Source organism: Squalius cephalus, assembly GCF_949319135.1.
Source record: "Squalius cephalus genome assembly, chromosome: 22".
NCBI lineage: Eukaryota > Metazoa > Chordata > Actinopteri > Cypriniformes > Leuciscidae > Squalius > Squalius cephalus.
Window position 1 is genome coordinate 23,084,352 of NC_137143.1, and position 19,307 is coordinate 23,103,658.

General features: G+C 36.7%; 1 protein-coding gene across 5 annotated transcripts in view; it reads right to left on the minus strand.

Moving 5' to 3' along the window:
- iqsec1b (IQ motif and Sec7 domain ArfGEF 1b) overlaps positions 1 to 19,307 on the minus strand; it is a 169,645-nt gene that overhangs the window by 106,545 nt on the left and 43,793 nt on the right. For 2 of the 5 annotated variants that reach the window (XM_079858212.1, XM_079858224.1), the window contains exon 3: positions 6,872 to 6,979. The exons of the other annotated variants lie outside the window; for them this stretch is intronic. In XM_079858212.1, coding sequence (XP_079714338.1) covers positions 6,872 to 6,979 — 108 coding nt within the window. The remainder of the gene's footprint in view (positions 1 to 6,871; positions 6,980 to 19,307) is intronic. 5 annotated transcript variants of the gene reach the window in all.

Sequence of the window (19,307 nt, forward strand, 5' to 3'; positions counted from 1 at the left end):
GCTCTCGTGATTCTTAATGTAACCAATCAAACTTTAATTCATGTAATAATCTTTTATTTTTGCCCTGATTATTTATATAGTTAAATTGAAAGAAATTGCATTTTTAGGTATGTTTTGCGACATTGTTAATTGTTATTAAGCAATAAGGCATAATATATATATATATATATATATATATATATATATATATATATATATATATATATATATATATATATATATATATATATATTAATTACAAGCATGTCATGTCATAATTAATTCTTAAACAGAATTATGTTTGTATGTCATATTTGTTATCGAAAAATATCGTAGATGGTGAAAAAAAACGTTATCTCTAATCATTTTGGATAGCTGTATGCTATGCTACTATCAAGCTAACTAAAAAAAACACCAAGAATAAGAAATGTTTGATTTTACAATCTATAGCTTCAGTTATATACTAGTATATGAAACATATAAGTTAAAATACATTAATGGTCGTTATAACGTAGTTCAAATGACTTATTTAATAAAGTGATATCGGATTTGTAACCAGGCATTAAAGCGATTACCCATTAAACGTGCTTTGAACCAATCAGATTGCTTGGGTCCTAAGCTGGGACCACAATAGCATTACAAAGTGCGTTAGGGAATCGAAGCACGTTTTTCATCTTCCAGGGGGTTTGTTTTGTGGAAAAAGTAGTTTTGTGGGAGCATGCTCTGCTGTTTTGCAGTCCATTTGCAGCTTCCAGTGAAGCATGCTGGTTTGACTGTTGTCAAAATTCTTCCTCCTGTGGTGACAAGTTGAGACGTTATATTGACAAATCACACAGACTGGGCCAGAATACGCACTGTCATGGTTGACAACAGACCCACTGCAGAGCAGAAAAGACGCATTCCAGAGCTCCAACCGCCAAACTTTACTTCTTCAGACTCTAAAGAGCAGATGACAATTATTATGCACGGTACAGTCACTACAAAGAACAAGAAAACCAACATACTAGAGGAAATTGCACTGATTGTGTATCTAGTATGTACTACAGACTAAAAGAGCTCCATTTACTCTCTTTCAGAAATGTGTGTGACACAGTAGATATGTAAAATATGATGAGTGAACAGAAACATAAGGTGCTGATATATCAGGGATGGATGTAGAAGCCGAGGAGTTAAGATCAAAGTAGCTTGGATACGAATGTCTGCCAGTGGATTCAAGTATATGACTACCTCCTGCTCTACCCAACTCGCATACTGATGAATTCCACACTCAGCCACTCCCTTTAATGGATACGCAAAGATCCCCTGTATGTGAGAACCAGAGGGGGGAGACAGATTGACCAGGCATGTATAATACAGAGAGTATATTAGCAAAATGTATGCTTTATTGTCTCTACGGTCATGTTTGGAATGTTTGTACTGTATACTGCATTAAATATGTTTTTTAATAATGTGAAATGTTTATGCTTAACTGTTGTCATATGACCTCATGATATAACGTTTTATTCAGCGAGTGGAATGTAGTTATTATCTTGAAAATCTAAACTGATTATTTACCAATTTTCCATCTAATTGTTCATTAAAATTTGTTCTCTTGGCAATTCGATTTCACTTAAAGTAACAAAAATTAAATAATACAAAAATTAAAAGAGAGAAAAGAAAGAGACGTTAAAAAAATGTGGTTGATATTATTTCCAAAAACAAATACACATACACATTTAAAAAAGCAAAGGATATTCTTTTTAATTTGGTCAATTTGGCCAATCAGTCCAATTTAACAATAATTCATTAAAATATAAAAAAAAGCAGAAAAAGAAAAAGATATAATCCAACGGACACACACGCGCGCACACACACAAAAAGAAGGTCAAAAAAAGTACAGCTAATATTATTCCACACATAAACAGCAATAAACTTGCAAGTACATTGCACTGTGGAATACAGCATCACATGCAAGGTTATATAACATATCAACATGAAATGTTGCATACTACAAACAATACACATACTGCATAAATAGAATATACTGTATTACGTAAACTATGTATTAGCAGAGTACGTATTAAGACAGTATGCAAATCCAAACAATGGAATGACACAACAGGTAACTTAGCAGCTGCTGTTAGATATATGTCTGCCTAGAGTACAATCACCTGAAAGCCTTTTTCCGACAGCAACCACAACTATCGATCTCATGGTCTCTGAGTGGAGTCCTTGATTACTAATATGAGGCTTTTGCAATTAAGAACCCGCTCGTTGAAGTTCAGAGGGTGTAATTTGCATGCTAATACGTAGCAGAGGCTAGAATCTTCTTTTATTGTGTCTAAAATCAACATTGGCCTTTAAATGTAATTGCAGTCTTGATTCAGAATGTTTATTTCCTTGTTAGCTGGTAATGAAGTATATAAGAGCAGCAAAACAATACTATTTGAAGTCAGGTTTTAAGAAACGGCTAGTGTGATAGTCTTAACTTGTGTCTCTGGAATTGCATTTGGGTCTCTGATCAATAGCCATTTCCTTATTGCTTCAGAGCCATGTCAATTTTCGACCTAGGCTCATATGAAAACCGTGCATTTTTGCAAAACTCCAAGTTTCCATTTGAAATGAACACTAAAGGCAATACAATGCAACAACTTTTTTATTTTTCACTCAAATTATGATTACAGAGGCAGACTATTGATTAATAATGACTTATTTTGCACTGTTCTTTGTACAATACTATGGCATGACCTCAAAACACTTTTACCGTAGTGTATGGTTTGTAAACTAATACAGTGATTTTGACGTTTGCATCACATAACCAACTCCATTTGTATGGCTTTTTTGCTGTGGTAAACCTGCTTGATAGATCACTTGGGACAGCATTGCACTTGCGATGAGAATCTCGAGTCCAGTGAAAAAGAGTCATGATTAAAGAGCTCAAAGACTTGTAGAAACCAACTAAATTGGCATGGCTGCTTTGGCCATACATTGGACATACGTACGTACGATACGTACAACAAGCGTTTTGGCATCACTTTTTTTTTTTCAGTTGAGACGCTTTGCTTGCTATGATACTGATTATCCGCAGAAGTGTTACTAGTATCTTATTTCACAGATAGTTTGTTTCTGTCTTGTTTCTATATAAAAATGTAGATACAATGTATTTTCTCTGGCTCTTGTATTAAATGATTGTGTTCCGTTATTATGCTTGTTGTTGTCATCTGTTAGCCTGACTTCGTCATACTCATATTCTAGTCAGAATGTGAGTCTGAGACTGTTCCATAGAGATTTGATTATGGGGCGTGTCTCAACCGAACCAGGAAAAAAAAAAACTCTGCACTCAATTGGATAGACCTACAACCAATCAGAGTAACGGAGTAAATGACGCATGTTCTTCATTCATATTTTCAACCAACAAAATGTCGCGGCTCTCTGCTCCTCTTTTAAAATGAATGCGCTGTGCATATCTTCTATAACAGACGCGATGGCGGAATCTACACATGATGTTTCATAAACAAAGTTCGGGAGGAGCACGTACAAATAATCAATCCAATATCAACTTGTCATCAAACAATACCATGTCTAACGTTACCCTATATCAGCATGAGGAAGCATATTCACTCTGTCAACTTACCTAACACTCCTTGACAGTTTTTCAGCATCCCTCCACCACCCCGAATCCTCACTCTTGTCTTGTTCTCTCACAACCAGGAACACGGGGGGAGTATGGCTACCGAGCCCACAGCCCTCTCCTCGGACAGCACGTCATATACGCATTTAGTCTATCTGACTTATTTGTGTGAACTCGTGAAATCTTATATACGCATTTATTCTATCTGACTTATTTGTAAATGTGAACTCGTGAAATCTCAATTCTCCAGCTGCCCTCGTCTTTGTTGTAAACTAATTCAAATCAAGCGCTCTTTGGTGACGTGGGTGATTACGTTACCGTTGCTCATCTGTCAATCATCGTATAAAGCCCGCCCTGACATTGTGATTGGTCCGAACAATTTTTGTTCGGGCATAATAGCTCCTCAACGGAGCGAGTCCAGACCGAACTTCCCGACCAAAAAATATTGTGGGCGGGGTTCGGGCTGGCACCCAGGCTAGTCATCTGTTGACGGACAAGCAGAATGTGGCGGGTGGTTGGTCGGTGTGGTATTTGTCCCACCCCTCCTCGCCTGTGATTGGACAGCTAGGTAAAACGTGACAGTGCTGCGTTTTACCAAAAGTTGAACATTCTTCAACTCTCGGCGACCGGTAAAAAAGAGAAAGACGCTCAGCGCCCCGTTACGCTCCTGACGTTTTAAAAACATGGCACTCCCATTGAAAACAATTGGAAAAACACGCCAGCCGTGTGAAAAAGCTTTGGTGGACACAGGGCCTTAGGATATTAACACAAATTTCATGATTCAATTATTATTAACTTATTCTGCTTGCACAACGTCAAGTACAAAAATAACGGAACAAAATAATTTAAAAGAAGAGCTAACTTAAAAAAAAAAAAAAAACTGCCAAAACGCTCTCAAGCACCCACAGCTAGGCATTTTCAGCAAGCCAAAAACGCTTTGGTGGACACGCGGCCTTAGTGCCACTCACTGGACATTTCACTTTAAAAGCAGCGTAATATCATTCTGCAAAAATGTTGTGCACAGGCACATTTTTTCCAACGAATTAAATTTTGGTGGTGCCTTTCTGTTTTTGGTGGTGATGTCTTTCACATATCCCAAAAATGGTTACTGTGCATCCATTACTAGTCTCAACATTTTGTTTTCATACACAGGCCTGAGCTCATGCTCGCACACTTTAATGTTCTTTCAGTTCATCCTTTTATCATTGCCTTCCCTGCATGGCTCAAGCAAAGTCTGATCTCATGAAACCAGGATTGAGAGATCTCTAAACGCTCCACCCAACTGTTTGAGCCCAAGATCCCACGGGATGACCAATGTTATTTGTAGCTGCACTCTAAGCCTGACATGTTATCTCGATCCGTGGTCAACGGCAGTTAATGTACAGCGACGTCTCAAGCTCTCGTGGTAATCACTAATGTTTATCAGAACCTGTCATCACCAAAGCTAATTAAAAATCATCAAACAAGGCTAAACAACACAGCTAATTAACAGGACACGGAATAACAATCCTCCACGGACGCCAGGCTAGCATGAATTTTGATACAAACTAGCAGAGACTTATAATCATGAGAGATCTCTGGACGTGCTATTGGCTATGCTGGTGTGCTAGCACAAAACAAAGACTACAATCTTTTCTATACTAACTATATTGTGGAAAACTTTTCTAGCATGTAGCAATGTGTTATATAAGTGCTAAACATTATATATCTTCTGACTGCCTGTAAGTTTGTAGCCTGACTACGTCAGACTTCGTACTTCCGCTCAATTTCATTTCGCTTCTGTACTCAGTCTGAGATAGCGACCGTTTTCCCCGTTTTCCTCCGGCCTGAAAACAGCCGGCCAATCAACGAACAGAGGGCGGGCTGAGAGCCGTGACGTAGACGCTGATTGTACCGTGGTGGATGCGTAGATTTACTTCACATAATCTGCAAAAGTCGTTCACAGCCATGTTCACTCCGGTATTTCGCTCGATGGTTTTGTTTTCGCATCATACATGTGTTTACAGTGGAAGTTAGATGAGGCTGAGCATGCGCATAACACACACCATAACCAAACGTTATGTGATTGGCTTACGGGTAACCAATGATTTTAAACTTCAGACAAGCGCCCAGACAAGCGGAAAACAGAAAACGCTTTTCAATTATGCCATGCCAGACTCTGTCTACGAAGCAAAGCGAAGTAGCAGAGTTTGGTATTACCAGGCTAGTAAGTTTGTGCAGCACAGAAAATCATTTGTTGCTGGAAACACTGCGACAAACTGAGACAAGTTATCTAATAATTTATACACTGTTTAAAACAGTGAGGATTAAAAAATTATACTGATACACTGATCAAAAAATTAAAATAAGACTCATTAAAGGAGAACTCGGCAACTCTAGCGAACTCTAGTCACTTCTTCGCTGATTTTTCCTTTTGTTGTCGCATGTTTTCCCCACGAGCTCCCCCTACAGCTGTGGGGGGGGCGTATATTTCACAACACGGTCATAAAAAACTCACTTGCGGCGGCCTCCTCCTCCTCTCTACCGCTGCTCATGTGAAATTCAAATAATTCATGCCATACAGTACATGAAATTATATTTAGCATTATTTTTATTATACATTTATTTAAATTCATTTTTATATTTAAATAAAAAATGTTATTAAATAACTGTTATATGTATATTTTTATATTTACTTAAAATGATCATATTTTTATACTTATTTACATATATTTAAAAATATTTTGTTTATTTACAAAGGGAACATGGCAATTGTTCATTTTGGACTCTGGCATTAGACATCCACAGTACAGTTCAGTCAGAACTGTCATTCATGGACAGTGGACAGAAACTGAATGATGTGGTATTTAAAAAGAAATAAGACGTCATTCAAATTTTAGACTTTAAGCCGTCCATCCAAACTAGCGCGGTAAAACCCTGCACCATACGACATGTCACACAATCAGCGACATGGCATCCTACTGCTACGCAGCGGGATGAATCTGTGTTTCTTCATTTTCCATCTGAGTGCACCATCAGACACAGGAGGTCCGCTTCCACAGAAGTCACAAAGAAGGAGCAATACAGCACTACTGTGGCCCAGTCATGGCAGACACATCTATTAAATGAACATGGATTCGTATTTTTGAGCAATCAGTCGTACAGCACTATGATGGGAGCATGACAATTTGCATTACCTGACACCAAACCACAAATATGTGTGGAGAATAAGACAGTTAGTCCATGCAGCAGCTCTGAGATATTAGCATCTTAAGCAAGTGAATATTAAACCCTTCCATTTACCCAAGAGATGCAGACTTCCATTTGCGACAGGGGTAACTTCTTCGACACAGCGGCACAATAAAGTTGCCAGGGTTATCTGTGACATCGAGGGGCAAAGAAGCGTGCCGTCTTCAAAAGGAAAAGAAAGAGAAAAACATGTTCAGCTTACAAGAGGTTCTTGATTTTCGGTCATGCTTCAAACAGATCACAGTCAACAGGGAACAAATCACAGGCAAGCCGTGATACAGTCTGGAATGTACTAAAAAATGAAATGTACTGAATTGGAATGATGGAAACACGCTGTGTACATGCACAATCAAACCAATTATGGTTTATGAGATTCATCCAAAAATGAACAGTCATCATTTAAATCACTCGCATGTCATTCCAAAACAATATAACTTTCTTTCTTTCATAAAACAGGAGAAATTTTGAAAAACATATAGGTACTCTTTTCTATGCAATTACAATGAACAGAAATTAGTGCTACATTTTTTTTTATTATATATAATTATCATAAAATAAGTCTATAAGACGTGTGCTATAGCTAGATATCTTCTAAAGTTGTACAAAAACAAAATGGACTCAACAATAGGGGTTTTTCGCACCGGAGGAACCTTTTCATAGTTCTTAAAACTAATGGTGAAAATACTCAGTTTTTGGTGTGTTCGCTCTGCAGGAACTAGAACGATTTTAGTTCTAGGAACTTCTTTTAGGGGAACTAAATTAGCTCCTGGTTCAGAGAAGGGTCTAACCCAGCACAATAGGAACTACCAGTGATGTAAATGTACACTGATTGACCAAACGCACGCAAAACACCAGCACCCGCCATTTAAAAAAAAGCCCTGTACACAGATTACAACCTATATATTTACTCCACAAACTAACTATATGAACATGTAAACAGTGATACATTGACCTCTCTAGGGGAAAATCCAACTTTGAGGGGATCAAGCAAAACAAGATTATGCATTTCTGCTCAGCTAGCGAGGTTGGACATCAACCACATGGCAAACGCTAATACTTTTTCATATACGGTCTACTTTCTTTGTATGACAGACGCAATGGCGTTCTCAGCGCCGTCAAAATAAAAGTCACAACAAGAAGCGTGGCTTTCGTCACTTCAGAGTTCCAACTGGCGGTGCGAATGCAACCAGGAAAACAGCTCTAGGGGAACCTTTAGTTCTCAGGGAAGCACCCTGGTGGCTAGTTCCTATAACTAATGGATAATTCCACTTATGCTGGAAAACAGTGGCATACAATGTAAAATATTACAGACTGGCTCATAGTTTTGAACATTATTACTGATTCTTTCAAGACTTTCACAAGTCCTTTTTGTTATTTCAGCAAAACTTCATCTGTGTTAGCCAGCTGGATAACATTATATTGGTGATGAATCAGCAGAATTTGGAGCAACAATGTAACATTTAAGTTTTCAAGGCATAAAAATAGATGTACAAGATCAATGAACATAAACATTTTCAATGGCAACACAGTGCTGTCTTTTAACTCTCTGACACTACTCCAAGCCAGCGGGACATCCTTACTGTTTTTAACGGTTTAACCGAAACATGATTGGCCCACCTGTGTTTATGTTCATTGCACCAATACACACTGTAAGCATATTCAGTGTGTGTATATCTGGCATCTAAACCTCAAAAAAGGCTGACACTTTCAAATCTCACAGTTGTCTTGCATTGTCAGGTTATAAGATCTGAATTTTGATAGTTATCAGTGTTTCGTCATACACATAAACACACTCACTGAATTCAGTCACAGTGGTTTTCCATCCTTCATTAGGCTATGCAGAACGATGAATGTTTCAAGGACCTTCAAATCCTCTTCTGATTGAATGGAAGGCCTTTGTAACTCACTGTAACTCACTCACGTTATTCAGCCTGAGGACGGCACTCTAATGTTGATTGACAGGCTTTAAGTACAATCATATCTAATTGCCTTAATGTAGTATTTATAGCCTCGGAATGTTGTTTTAGAACATTACAAGTTGTAGAGGATCTCCAGTGAGGAAAAGAAAGTTATGCCTATTCTCAGAAATAAAACAACAACAGAACTGTATAAAGGCTATTCACATGAGCACGTTAACTAAAGGATGTATACTTTCATTAATCTGATACGCTACTCCACACAGTTACTGACCTGATGCAGACAACACATAGCTAAAGCGGATTGATATCATCTTGGTCTGGAGCAAGGTTTAAGTAAGGCAACGTGAAAATAAGCAGGGCAGCCTGAAATCTGCCCCCATGGCTCTAAATTAAAGTGCGCTGTAGTTCCATTTTTCACCACAGATTTACATTACATTTGCATTAAAAGATAAAGAATAATGAAATGAAAAAGACAAATGTGCTTACATAATCAGCTAGAGTGCTAAATTAATTACAACTCTTCATCTCTCTGATTCAGCCCACCAAGAAAAAACTAAACAAAATGACATGTCCTTCACCTTGAAAACTAAGGAAATCTAAGAATTAGGGACAATGATACTGGGAAAACCAGCCAATAAGAGGATAGGATATAAATAGTCTAAAATCATGGCATGCTTCCTTAGTTCAAAAGCATCCTGCGATTTGAACATTCGTCGTCAACTCTACAATAAATAAAGTCTGTTGAGATTAAAAGCAAAATCCTGTGCTTATCCAACATGGATGAGAACATTAAGTTAGTCCTTCTTAGGGCTGGTTGAATAAATATTCACAGTATATTCATATTTGTTTTGCCAGTGATAAAAATTAAGCAACACTGTGAATAGCTCAATCATTTAACGCACTTTTTATTTGATGGTTCAAGTGTTCATAAAACATGCCTTGACTAGATTTTCACTGTGTTCTAGTTCTTGTATTAAATAATTGCGATTATTTTAACTAGATTTTTGTGATTTAGTTGCTACATTACCATTTTAACCAATTTGTTTAATATTTGGTTGTAATTTTGCTTCATCTGAATGGAAAATTGATCATTTTAAGCCATTTCAGAGCAAATACTGAACATAAATACAAGGACATTTAACGACCATCATCAGATGGCTGAAAAATAGTGAGATATTATTAGCTATATCATCCAGCCATAGTCTTTCTTTCCAAAAAAAAAAAAAACAAGGTATGAAACAAGCAGTTTTTTCTAAACTAAGCCATTTTAAGACTCCATGATTAATTAAAAGGGAACAGATTACATCTCTTCCTGTAGAGTTGTATAATCCTCATATCACTGCACAAGATAATCTAAAGCGCTGAGGACACAATCCTATGAAAAGCAGGTAGCATCCAACCAGAAAATAACATCTGTCTCTCTATGCTGTGCAGCCAGTCAGGTGGCGTTTGGGTAATATATGCAGAACATTTAGAAATCTTTATATTATGTCGCGAAAGGACGGTGGTATTGTACGTTACAGGAGAATCGCTCTGCCTAATCATTACTGCATGGCCAAGGGTTCATTTCCATTTGCAATGAGTAATAATCTTCTCCGGACTATTAATGAAATCTGATGAAGGTGTATGAGAGGCTTACTGTCAGTACAATTAGATGTCATGTTCACCACAACTGCCACAATTGGAGGAAAACAGTACAGTGGTTTAACGGCATCTGTGCCATCCTGGACACCTGGTAAGATTCAGTTAGTTCTACCAATCCAAAATTTTCTGTAAGTATTCAAGTTATCAAATCGTTAATACCCTAAAAAATGTTGTTTTTTTTAGTTTATGGATTTTTTTTTTTGTTGAGAATTACATCACACCGCCCATGTCAATATTACATGAGATTAAAAGACCAGATGTTTGCTGGATAACCGAGCCAGGCATGCTTTGAATATCATGTTTTGCTTTTTGAATTCTGAAACTTGGCTAGTCGAGCTTAAATGCGAGTATTAACATTCACAGGAGGCAACACATGCTCTTTAATCAGTTAAATGGAATGCATGCATTCAGTATTTTGCTTAAAATGGATTCTGTTGATTGAACAAAACTTCAATTGAATTTCAATCAGAGACACCAAGGTCCCTCATCCAGTTAATCAGCTATTTGGAATTGCTAAACTTATGACATTAAATTTATATTTACGCAATATCTCACTCTAATTTGTCGGCATGGCAGCAAACCAATGAATCAAATTTATCAAAATCCCACCACGGTTTTATCACCCCAATTTATGAAGACTGAATTATTAATTACAAACACTCATTTTATTTTGTGTGCTTTCTTTTGTCATCGGCACAGTATACAAAGCTAAATTATAAATAAATCAACATAATGAATGTTCTTATACATTGGCACTTTAAGCAGATAATTTCTCCATGATGCACAAAAGCCTGCTAATATTAATGACTGTGCATTTCATGGGTAAAAAAAAAAAATCCTGCAATGTCACGTCAAAGCCATTTGGTTTACATGTCACAACCAAGACAAAGAAGCTGTTCTCCTCAGCGAACCCTGCTAACCAATGATAATCGGTAATGTCATGGGATTAAAACCCTTTGAGTTTCTGCCCTGGCTGGCATAAGCTTTCTGTTATCACCGCAGAGCAGGTTCTAGAGTTACATAACTCCTATAACTAAACAAATGCTCCAAAAGTAAAAAAAAAAATAAATATAAAAAAGTCCAAAAAGCTGGCAAGAACTCAAAGCTAGCCTAAGATTAGCTTCAAGGACTAATTGAGCTGCAAAACAGCAGCTTCATTTGAAGAGCTTTTCATAAGCAAACATTGATCAAAGACACACCCCAGAAGCACAACATGCTATTCAAAGCCCATATACCCACCACACCCATTTTAAAAAGGAATTCTGGCATTATTTACTCAGCTTCTTATCGTTTCAAACCCGTATACCTTATTGTCTTCCACGGAACACTACAGAAAAACTTACTGTATGAAGAATATTTTTATACAACTAAAACCGGTGATGCGTCAACACAATATTTTGCACTCTGAATGCAAATGAGATTTATATGGAAGCTTGTTTTCACCAAGGAATAAAACAATTCACATGAAAATTGCGACTTTTTATCCCGAAGTCAGAATTGTGAGAAAATAAGTCAGAATTGCAAGATATAAACTCGCAATTATGACTTTTTATCTTGCAATTCTGACTTTATTTCTTGCAATTGCAAGTTTATATCTTGCAATTCTGACTTTTTTTCTCGCAATTGAAAATTTATATCTTGCAATTCTGACTTATTTTATCATAATTGTGAGATATAAACACGCAGTTGAACGTTCGCAAAGACCCGCCCCCTTTAGTTACTGTTGCTATGTCCGACAAGCCACGCCGCTCTCACGCCACACCATGTTCTCACACAGTGAAAAATACATCGCGGAGCAAAGAGGACACTGACAACGCACTGACAGACAGGACAGACCAGGTTACTTTTGATATGAAACAAAGTCTCACCTTTCAAATGTGGTCATTTTTTAAAGAAATTAATGGGGGGGATTATGATTGGTCAGATCACCTGTCAATCAAACTCCCTGCAAAGGGTCAATTGCGAGTTATAAAGTCCAATTCTGAGGGGAAAAAATATTTAAGATCTCACAATTCTAACTTTATAACACGCAATTGCGAGTTTATACCATGCAATTCTGATAATTGCAAAAGAAAAAAGTTAGATTTGTGAGATAAAAAGTTGTAATTACTGGTTTTATTTTTATTCAGTGGCGGAAACAAGCTTCCATAAATTTCAGAGCATGCTAGAAGAAATATTAAAATAATATTGCACTATGGCTTACTTAATTCCATAAATACATGCTCTGCATGTTTCAGAGTGAAATGTGGCACTGTATGCATACACACAAACACACCTCTGCTGTGCTGTGAGTTTTAATCACTTAGGCCACGGCGTTTTTTTGTAGCGTATTTTATCAATTGTTTTCAGTGGGAGCGCCGTGTATTTAAAAACTCCATCAGCATGATGAGGCGCTGAGCTTTTTTTCTGGGCGTCGAAAGAGTTGAAAATTTTTCGTTCATCATTGTAATGTTTTTACCCAGCTGTCCAATCACAGTGGAGGAGGGGCGGGACAAATACCACACCGACCAACTGCCACATCCTGCTTATACATTGGTAACAGACGACAACAACAAGCAAAACAACGGAACAAAATAATTTAAAACAAGAGCCAAAGCAAATACCTTACATTTTATCAACCTTTTTATGAAAACCATCAGATACTACACTTCCACGGATATTCTGTATCATAGCAACCAATGTGTCTAAATGTGTCTGTTTAAAAAGAAAAAACGCTGTGCTTTCAAAGCACTCAAGTTTTTGAGCTGGCTAAAAACACTTTGGTGGACACACAAGAATATGCATTTGGAACCACTAATTTCACCAGAATTGTAATTTGTAAAGTGTTTAAACCTGATGCCAACAAGTTTAAGATCATTTTGTGGTTTTCTGCCAAAATAAAATGATGGTTTAATTTAAAAATGAAAATGTAAATTAGTATTTTAATTTGACAGTTGAACAATAAAATTAAATGATTCATTTTCATTAAATACTTAGTTTTATTTTACAGTAAAATATGATTAATATTCTTTTTTCTATTTTAATAATAATCTCACTTAAATATTTATATATTTTTTTATATATATAACCCACGTAATAAACCCATGATTATTTGTTCATATTCAAACATGAGGGTGAGTAAATGATGCCTTTTTTGTGGTAGTGAACTATGCTTTTAAGTAAGGGGAAAAACAAGACCTTGAACATGTTAACACTATCACCGAAGCACATGGAGAAATGATTAAATTAACATGGCCTCGTAAAAGCAGTGCAAGTGAATAGCATGACATTGCGCTGACCCTTTTCCTTAAACAACAATCTGCGTCAGGTGATCGCTTTTGATTCAGTCTCATATTAACCCTCTGAATCTCCCTCCCTCCCTAATAACTGACCCTGAAAATGGTGGGCGACTTTTCATTAGTTCGAGTCCTTGGTTTTGTCTGACAGCATCGATTCATGTGTCATTTTCACCAATAGTAAATTGGTAATTCAGGGAGACATAAAATATCTCTGATTGTAATACTCAAGCAAAGCCAAAAGACTATTTCCATTTTTCACAACAGCATTTGGCCTCATTGAGCATATGTTGCTTGTAATGGATCTGCGTTTAGCAGTACTGGCCAGCACCCAAACTACAAAACCGAGTAATTGAGTTTAAATGGTCCAGACTGATCAGCATTGTGATCACAAATCTGTTCATTCCCTTCAAACCGTTTCCTCAGATCCAGCAGACAAACCACCATGCTACCATCAATCGTGCATGAAAGTAAAGAAGCTTTGAACCATTAAGCCACTGGTTAAATGTGCAGGGCTCCGATTCACTCTCTCTGCCCCTGGTGCTGTGAAACAAACCGAGTCCGAGTAGCAGTGCAGTTCAGCTTCACTGCACAACAATCTATCAGATCTGCCAGTTTGAGAATGGACTGACTGCTAACACATGGATGCCAAAAAACAAGGCCAAGCCACAAGTGTGTCTGGAAGACCACTGGAAACATCACTGTGGTATATAATCTTTTTCAGATAAACCAACCCCTAAATAACACATAAAAACAAAACTAGCTATTGTTGGTCACTTTATATGTCAGTCAGATGTTCTCCTCTTGTCTAACTGAGCGTTCAGTTTTGGTCAAAGGTCTGGCTACACGACAATTCCATTTTGTCTGATTTTGAATAAAATCCAAATGATTCAGAAGGAAGAATAAAAAAAAGTCTCAACGAGTCTATATGTATCATTTGTGTGCAGTTACATGACACAATAATAAAAATAAAATAATACGACTATACTTGCTTTTCAAAATTGGAAGGAACATATGAAATAATTACAGTTACAGTAGTCCAAATTTTTCACACCACTATAAAATTGGGCAACTTGCCATTAGCTTATACTGTAATGATATATGTTTTCTATATTTCTTTAAAAATATATAAAATAAACCTTCCAATAAAATAAAATAATACAATATAATAAAAATGCTGTACAGTTGCAATCTCTGAAGGAGAACCCATATTAGATTATGGATTTACAGCAGTAAAAATAACGGTGGCCACAAAATGTGTTTTGTGGTAGCATAATGTTTGTAAGTGTATCTCACCAGCTCAGTGTCCTGCTGTAGTGACCTCTTTCACTGTGCAAATGAATCATACAGGGGTCATTTTCATATTGTTAATATTTCATGGCAGAGCCACAGTGCTTAAAGCAGTACACCTCCATAATTCAACTATACTCTCATATTAATAAACTACTAAACCTCCACTACTTTGAAAAAAATTTTTTTAGCATGCTATGCAAAGTATAGTTGAGAAATAATGAAAAAACAAAAAAACAAAGTACAGATAGTATGCAAGTATGCTACTCCGAAAATAGCCCTATACACTCTATAACGAGCTATAATGTTGTCACATGACCTCACATCATTTTTGAATTTTGTTTAAAATTATTTAAGAGATAAAAAATTAGAAATTAAGTAAAAAATTGTGGTAAATGTAGTCTAGTTCATCAAAATGGAAAAATTAGCACATTGTATTGTGGGATATAATCCATAGTGCATGTTGTATACTGCAATTTTGCTCAATGTAGTTCTTATGTACACAGAAAAGTTGCATACTACGCAAAGTATACTCACCATTATAATAAAACATAGTATGCTAAAACAATAATACATATTAGGTGTACGTCTGGCCATGAGTCCTCTTTTTCTCTCTCTCTCATCTGTATGTCTTTTGGTCTACCTCAGATCTCTCATAACCCTGAGGGAGCCTTTATTTATAGGAGGCAGTAGCAACTTCAATGGCTTTTAATAATTAATGATTTTGAGACCTGGCTGCGTCAGGCCAGCGCCACCAAACAGTAGTAAAATCATCATATATATTACTGTGGCTTAACAACTCACTTTAACAGGGCACAGGTATTTGGACAGAGCTCTGTAACTATCACTCACAATGAAAAAAAAACAGAAGGTAGAAAGGAAGGAGGATGCTAGCGCTCGATCGAGCTGCAGATCCCCAGATCTGCTGCCTTTGCAGCTACTTGCTATCGTTGTGAACCTATAAGAGAGACTTCACAGTGTGCGGCTGCTCCACATTCCCAGCATCCCTTTGTAGCAGATCAGATGCAGAGAGAGAGAGAGAGAGAGAGAGCGAGAGAGAGAGAGAATGAAAGAGAGAGAGAAAGAGAGAGAGAGGAGCTAAAGGGGGCTTTGCTGCCTTGCTGCCCATATAGTTATTTTTTAAACATTTTGATGATGTCAAGGACTGCCATATAAGCAGATATATATGTGACCCTGGATCACAAAACCAGTCACGAGTCGCACGGGTATATTTGTGGCAAAAGCCAACAATACATTGTATGGGTCAAAATTATCGATTTTTCTTTTATGCCAAAAATCATTAGGATATTAAATAAAAATCATGTTCCATGAAGATATTTTGTAAATTTCCTACTGTAAATATATAAAACATTTATTTCTGTGAGTGAATGCAGCACAATCGCGAACATACATGGACAACTTTAAAGGCGATTTTCGATTTTTTTGCACCCTCAGATTCCAGATTTTCAATAGTTGTATCTCGACCAAATATTGCCCTATCCTAACAAACCATACATCAATGGAACGCTTATTTATTTAGCTTTCAGATGATGTATAAATCTCAATTTCGAAAAATTTACCCATGCGACTGGTTTTGTGGTCCAGGGTCACATATTTGCATGTATAAAACCACATTTATAGTGAATGAGAAAAATATTAAGTGTGATATTATAAAGACATTTGATGCATTTAAAATTGCATACTGTATAGTTGGTTCTACATTTGGTTTTAAACTTACTTCGTGACTGTTAAAAAAATATGTTTTATTTAGTATGAATGAGTGTAGTATAAATGAACTATCTGCCATGTTGTCATTATAATAAGATAATGTCGTCAGTTGCATCACTTCAATTCCATTCACAAATCCTCTCCCGTGGCCTCATGGGATAGTAAAGTGTCCACTGAATGCACACTTCAGAATTCATCCGGGTACTTTTTGCCTACTGTTTTATGAATGCTATGAATTCAGACAAACTACTCCTCTCACATACTCACATCGTCTTCTATATAGTATGGAAGTATGCAGCGAAAATCTTTTTTTAGTGCCACTGTGCAAACACTAAAACAGTATGTGTAAAATGGAATAAAATAGCTGTGATTGAGCAAAAGCAGAATGAAACCGTAAAATATTCAAATTCTATAAATGTAATTTTTTTCTGAAAATCTGACTTCTTTAGTTACAGATAAAAAGTTATAGATACAATTAAAAAATACATTCAAAAGTTTGGGGTCAGTTTTGGGGTCAGTTGGGGTCAGGATACATTAAATTGATGATAAAAAAAACGGTAAAGACATTTATACTGTTGCAACAAAAAAAAATCTATTTAAAATAAATGCTGATCATGTGACACTGAAGACTGGATTAAAGGCTGATGAAAATACAGCCTTGCCATCACAGGAATAAATTACATTTCTGAATATTAAAACAGAAAACAGTTATTTTAAATATTACAGTTTTTACTGTATTTCTGATCAAATAAATGCACCCTTGTTGAGCAAAGGAGACTTTTTTCAAAAACATTTAGAAAAATCCTACCAACCCCAAATTTGAACAGTGGTGTAGATACATAAAAATAAATATTTATTAATAAATCAATCAATAATAATAATTAAAAACTATAAAAAGACGATTTTTGGCTGCCTTTAAAAATCAATCAGAAGGAGGCATGGATGGCAGGATGTTACCCAAACATGCCTTGATCCCTTCCTTCCAGATACTTGACAAAGCAGCATTTTTTCAGGTCACTGACACAACCACACATTTTTGTTTTCCAGTATCTGCAAGCAACCAGTGTGTGGCCAGCCCTGCCCACTTAACCTTGGCAAAGCCACAGGCCCGAGTCCAGAACAGCGTGTCAGCACCCGCCTCACTCTGCACTGTTAGCGTGAGCATCAGAGCGCTGGAACTGGGCCTGCCAACAGCTGTGTGACACGCGCGCGCACACACACACACGTGCACACGGAGTGCACAGGCTTCAATGGAGCAGCCTATTACAGGCACCAAATCAATGAGAAGACACATACAGAGCGAGAGAGAAAGCAGGGAGGTGAGTGTAAAGACCGAGGTGAAAATGAGAGAGGGTAAATGCTCTGGGGGACCAGGCCGAGAAACCTCCCTGCAGCTATACAGGCGCTCACACACACACGTCCTTGTCTACAAGGAACAATGTGTATTGTACAGGGCCGCTCAGTGGAAAGCAGAGGCTTGCTGATGTCATGCTGATGTATGCGACTTGCAGCAGTGACATATTTTGGTTCGTGGTAAGTTGAATAAAGAAAACTGTAAGAGGTGACATTTCACTCCGCTCTGATGACGGTCTGAGTCACTGAAATTAAAATATTACACTATACTTCACGAGTTTTCTCTCAAGTTAACCACGATAAATGAAGCGTTCGAAAAGATTAAAGACTGATATGACCTGAAGGGTGTTTTCTCCTTAGTAGTATTTCAGTCATTACTACACATTGGTATATACTGTGTATATACATATACAGAGAAATGAGAGCTTGAAATATTTATCAAATTCCCTGAATGAATTGTAACTAATTGTAACCTGTAACTCTGAATTTATACCTAGCAGCACTGTAAAATGCATACATACATATTTATTAATAATAAAAAAAAAAAATCCATACATAACGACTCAAAAATACCTATATTATGTAAATGAATGGACAAAACACATAAACGGCCCCTAGAATGGAAGGATAACATCCTTCACTGTTGCTCAAACTGTCATTTTGTCCTAGAAAGGCTCAACATGTTTTCTGGTTTGAAACTGATGAGAGTGTTTGACGACATTAAAACAGTGGCTGAAATAACACTGATATGTGACTCAACTGCCAGCATCCATTTATCAGCCTCAACATCAAAGTCTGACTGAGGGGGACTTAAAAACGTCCAGATAAGGGAGAGATATGAGCGATATATGCTGGTGCACTCAATTGAGTTTGGCTTGAAGCTTTGATATCGAAGAAGAGAGCTTTACTGTAAGTGAAATTCCCATTGTCTCTACTAAGTGTTTGTCCCCAATTCCAGTGATAGAACTGTTGCTGCTTAAAACTAAAAGAGTGCACGGTTTATGTGAAATATTCTGCAGATCGATATTTTTCTTTAGGTAGGTTGGAACAAAAACCCTGATAAAAATGTATCACAGTTTCCACAAATATTTATTACACTGTTCTTACCATTAATAATAAGAAGAAATGCACCAAATCAGCATATTATAATCATTTTTTTAAGGATCAAGTAATGGCTGATGAAAATTCAGGGTTGCCATCACAGGAATAAAATACATTTGAATATATATATAAAAAAATAATACAGTTTTACAATAATACTGTTTTTACTGCATTGATCAA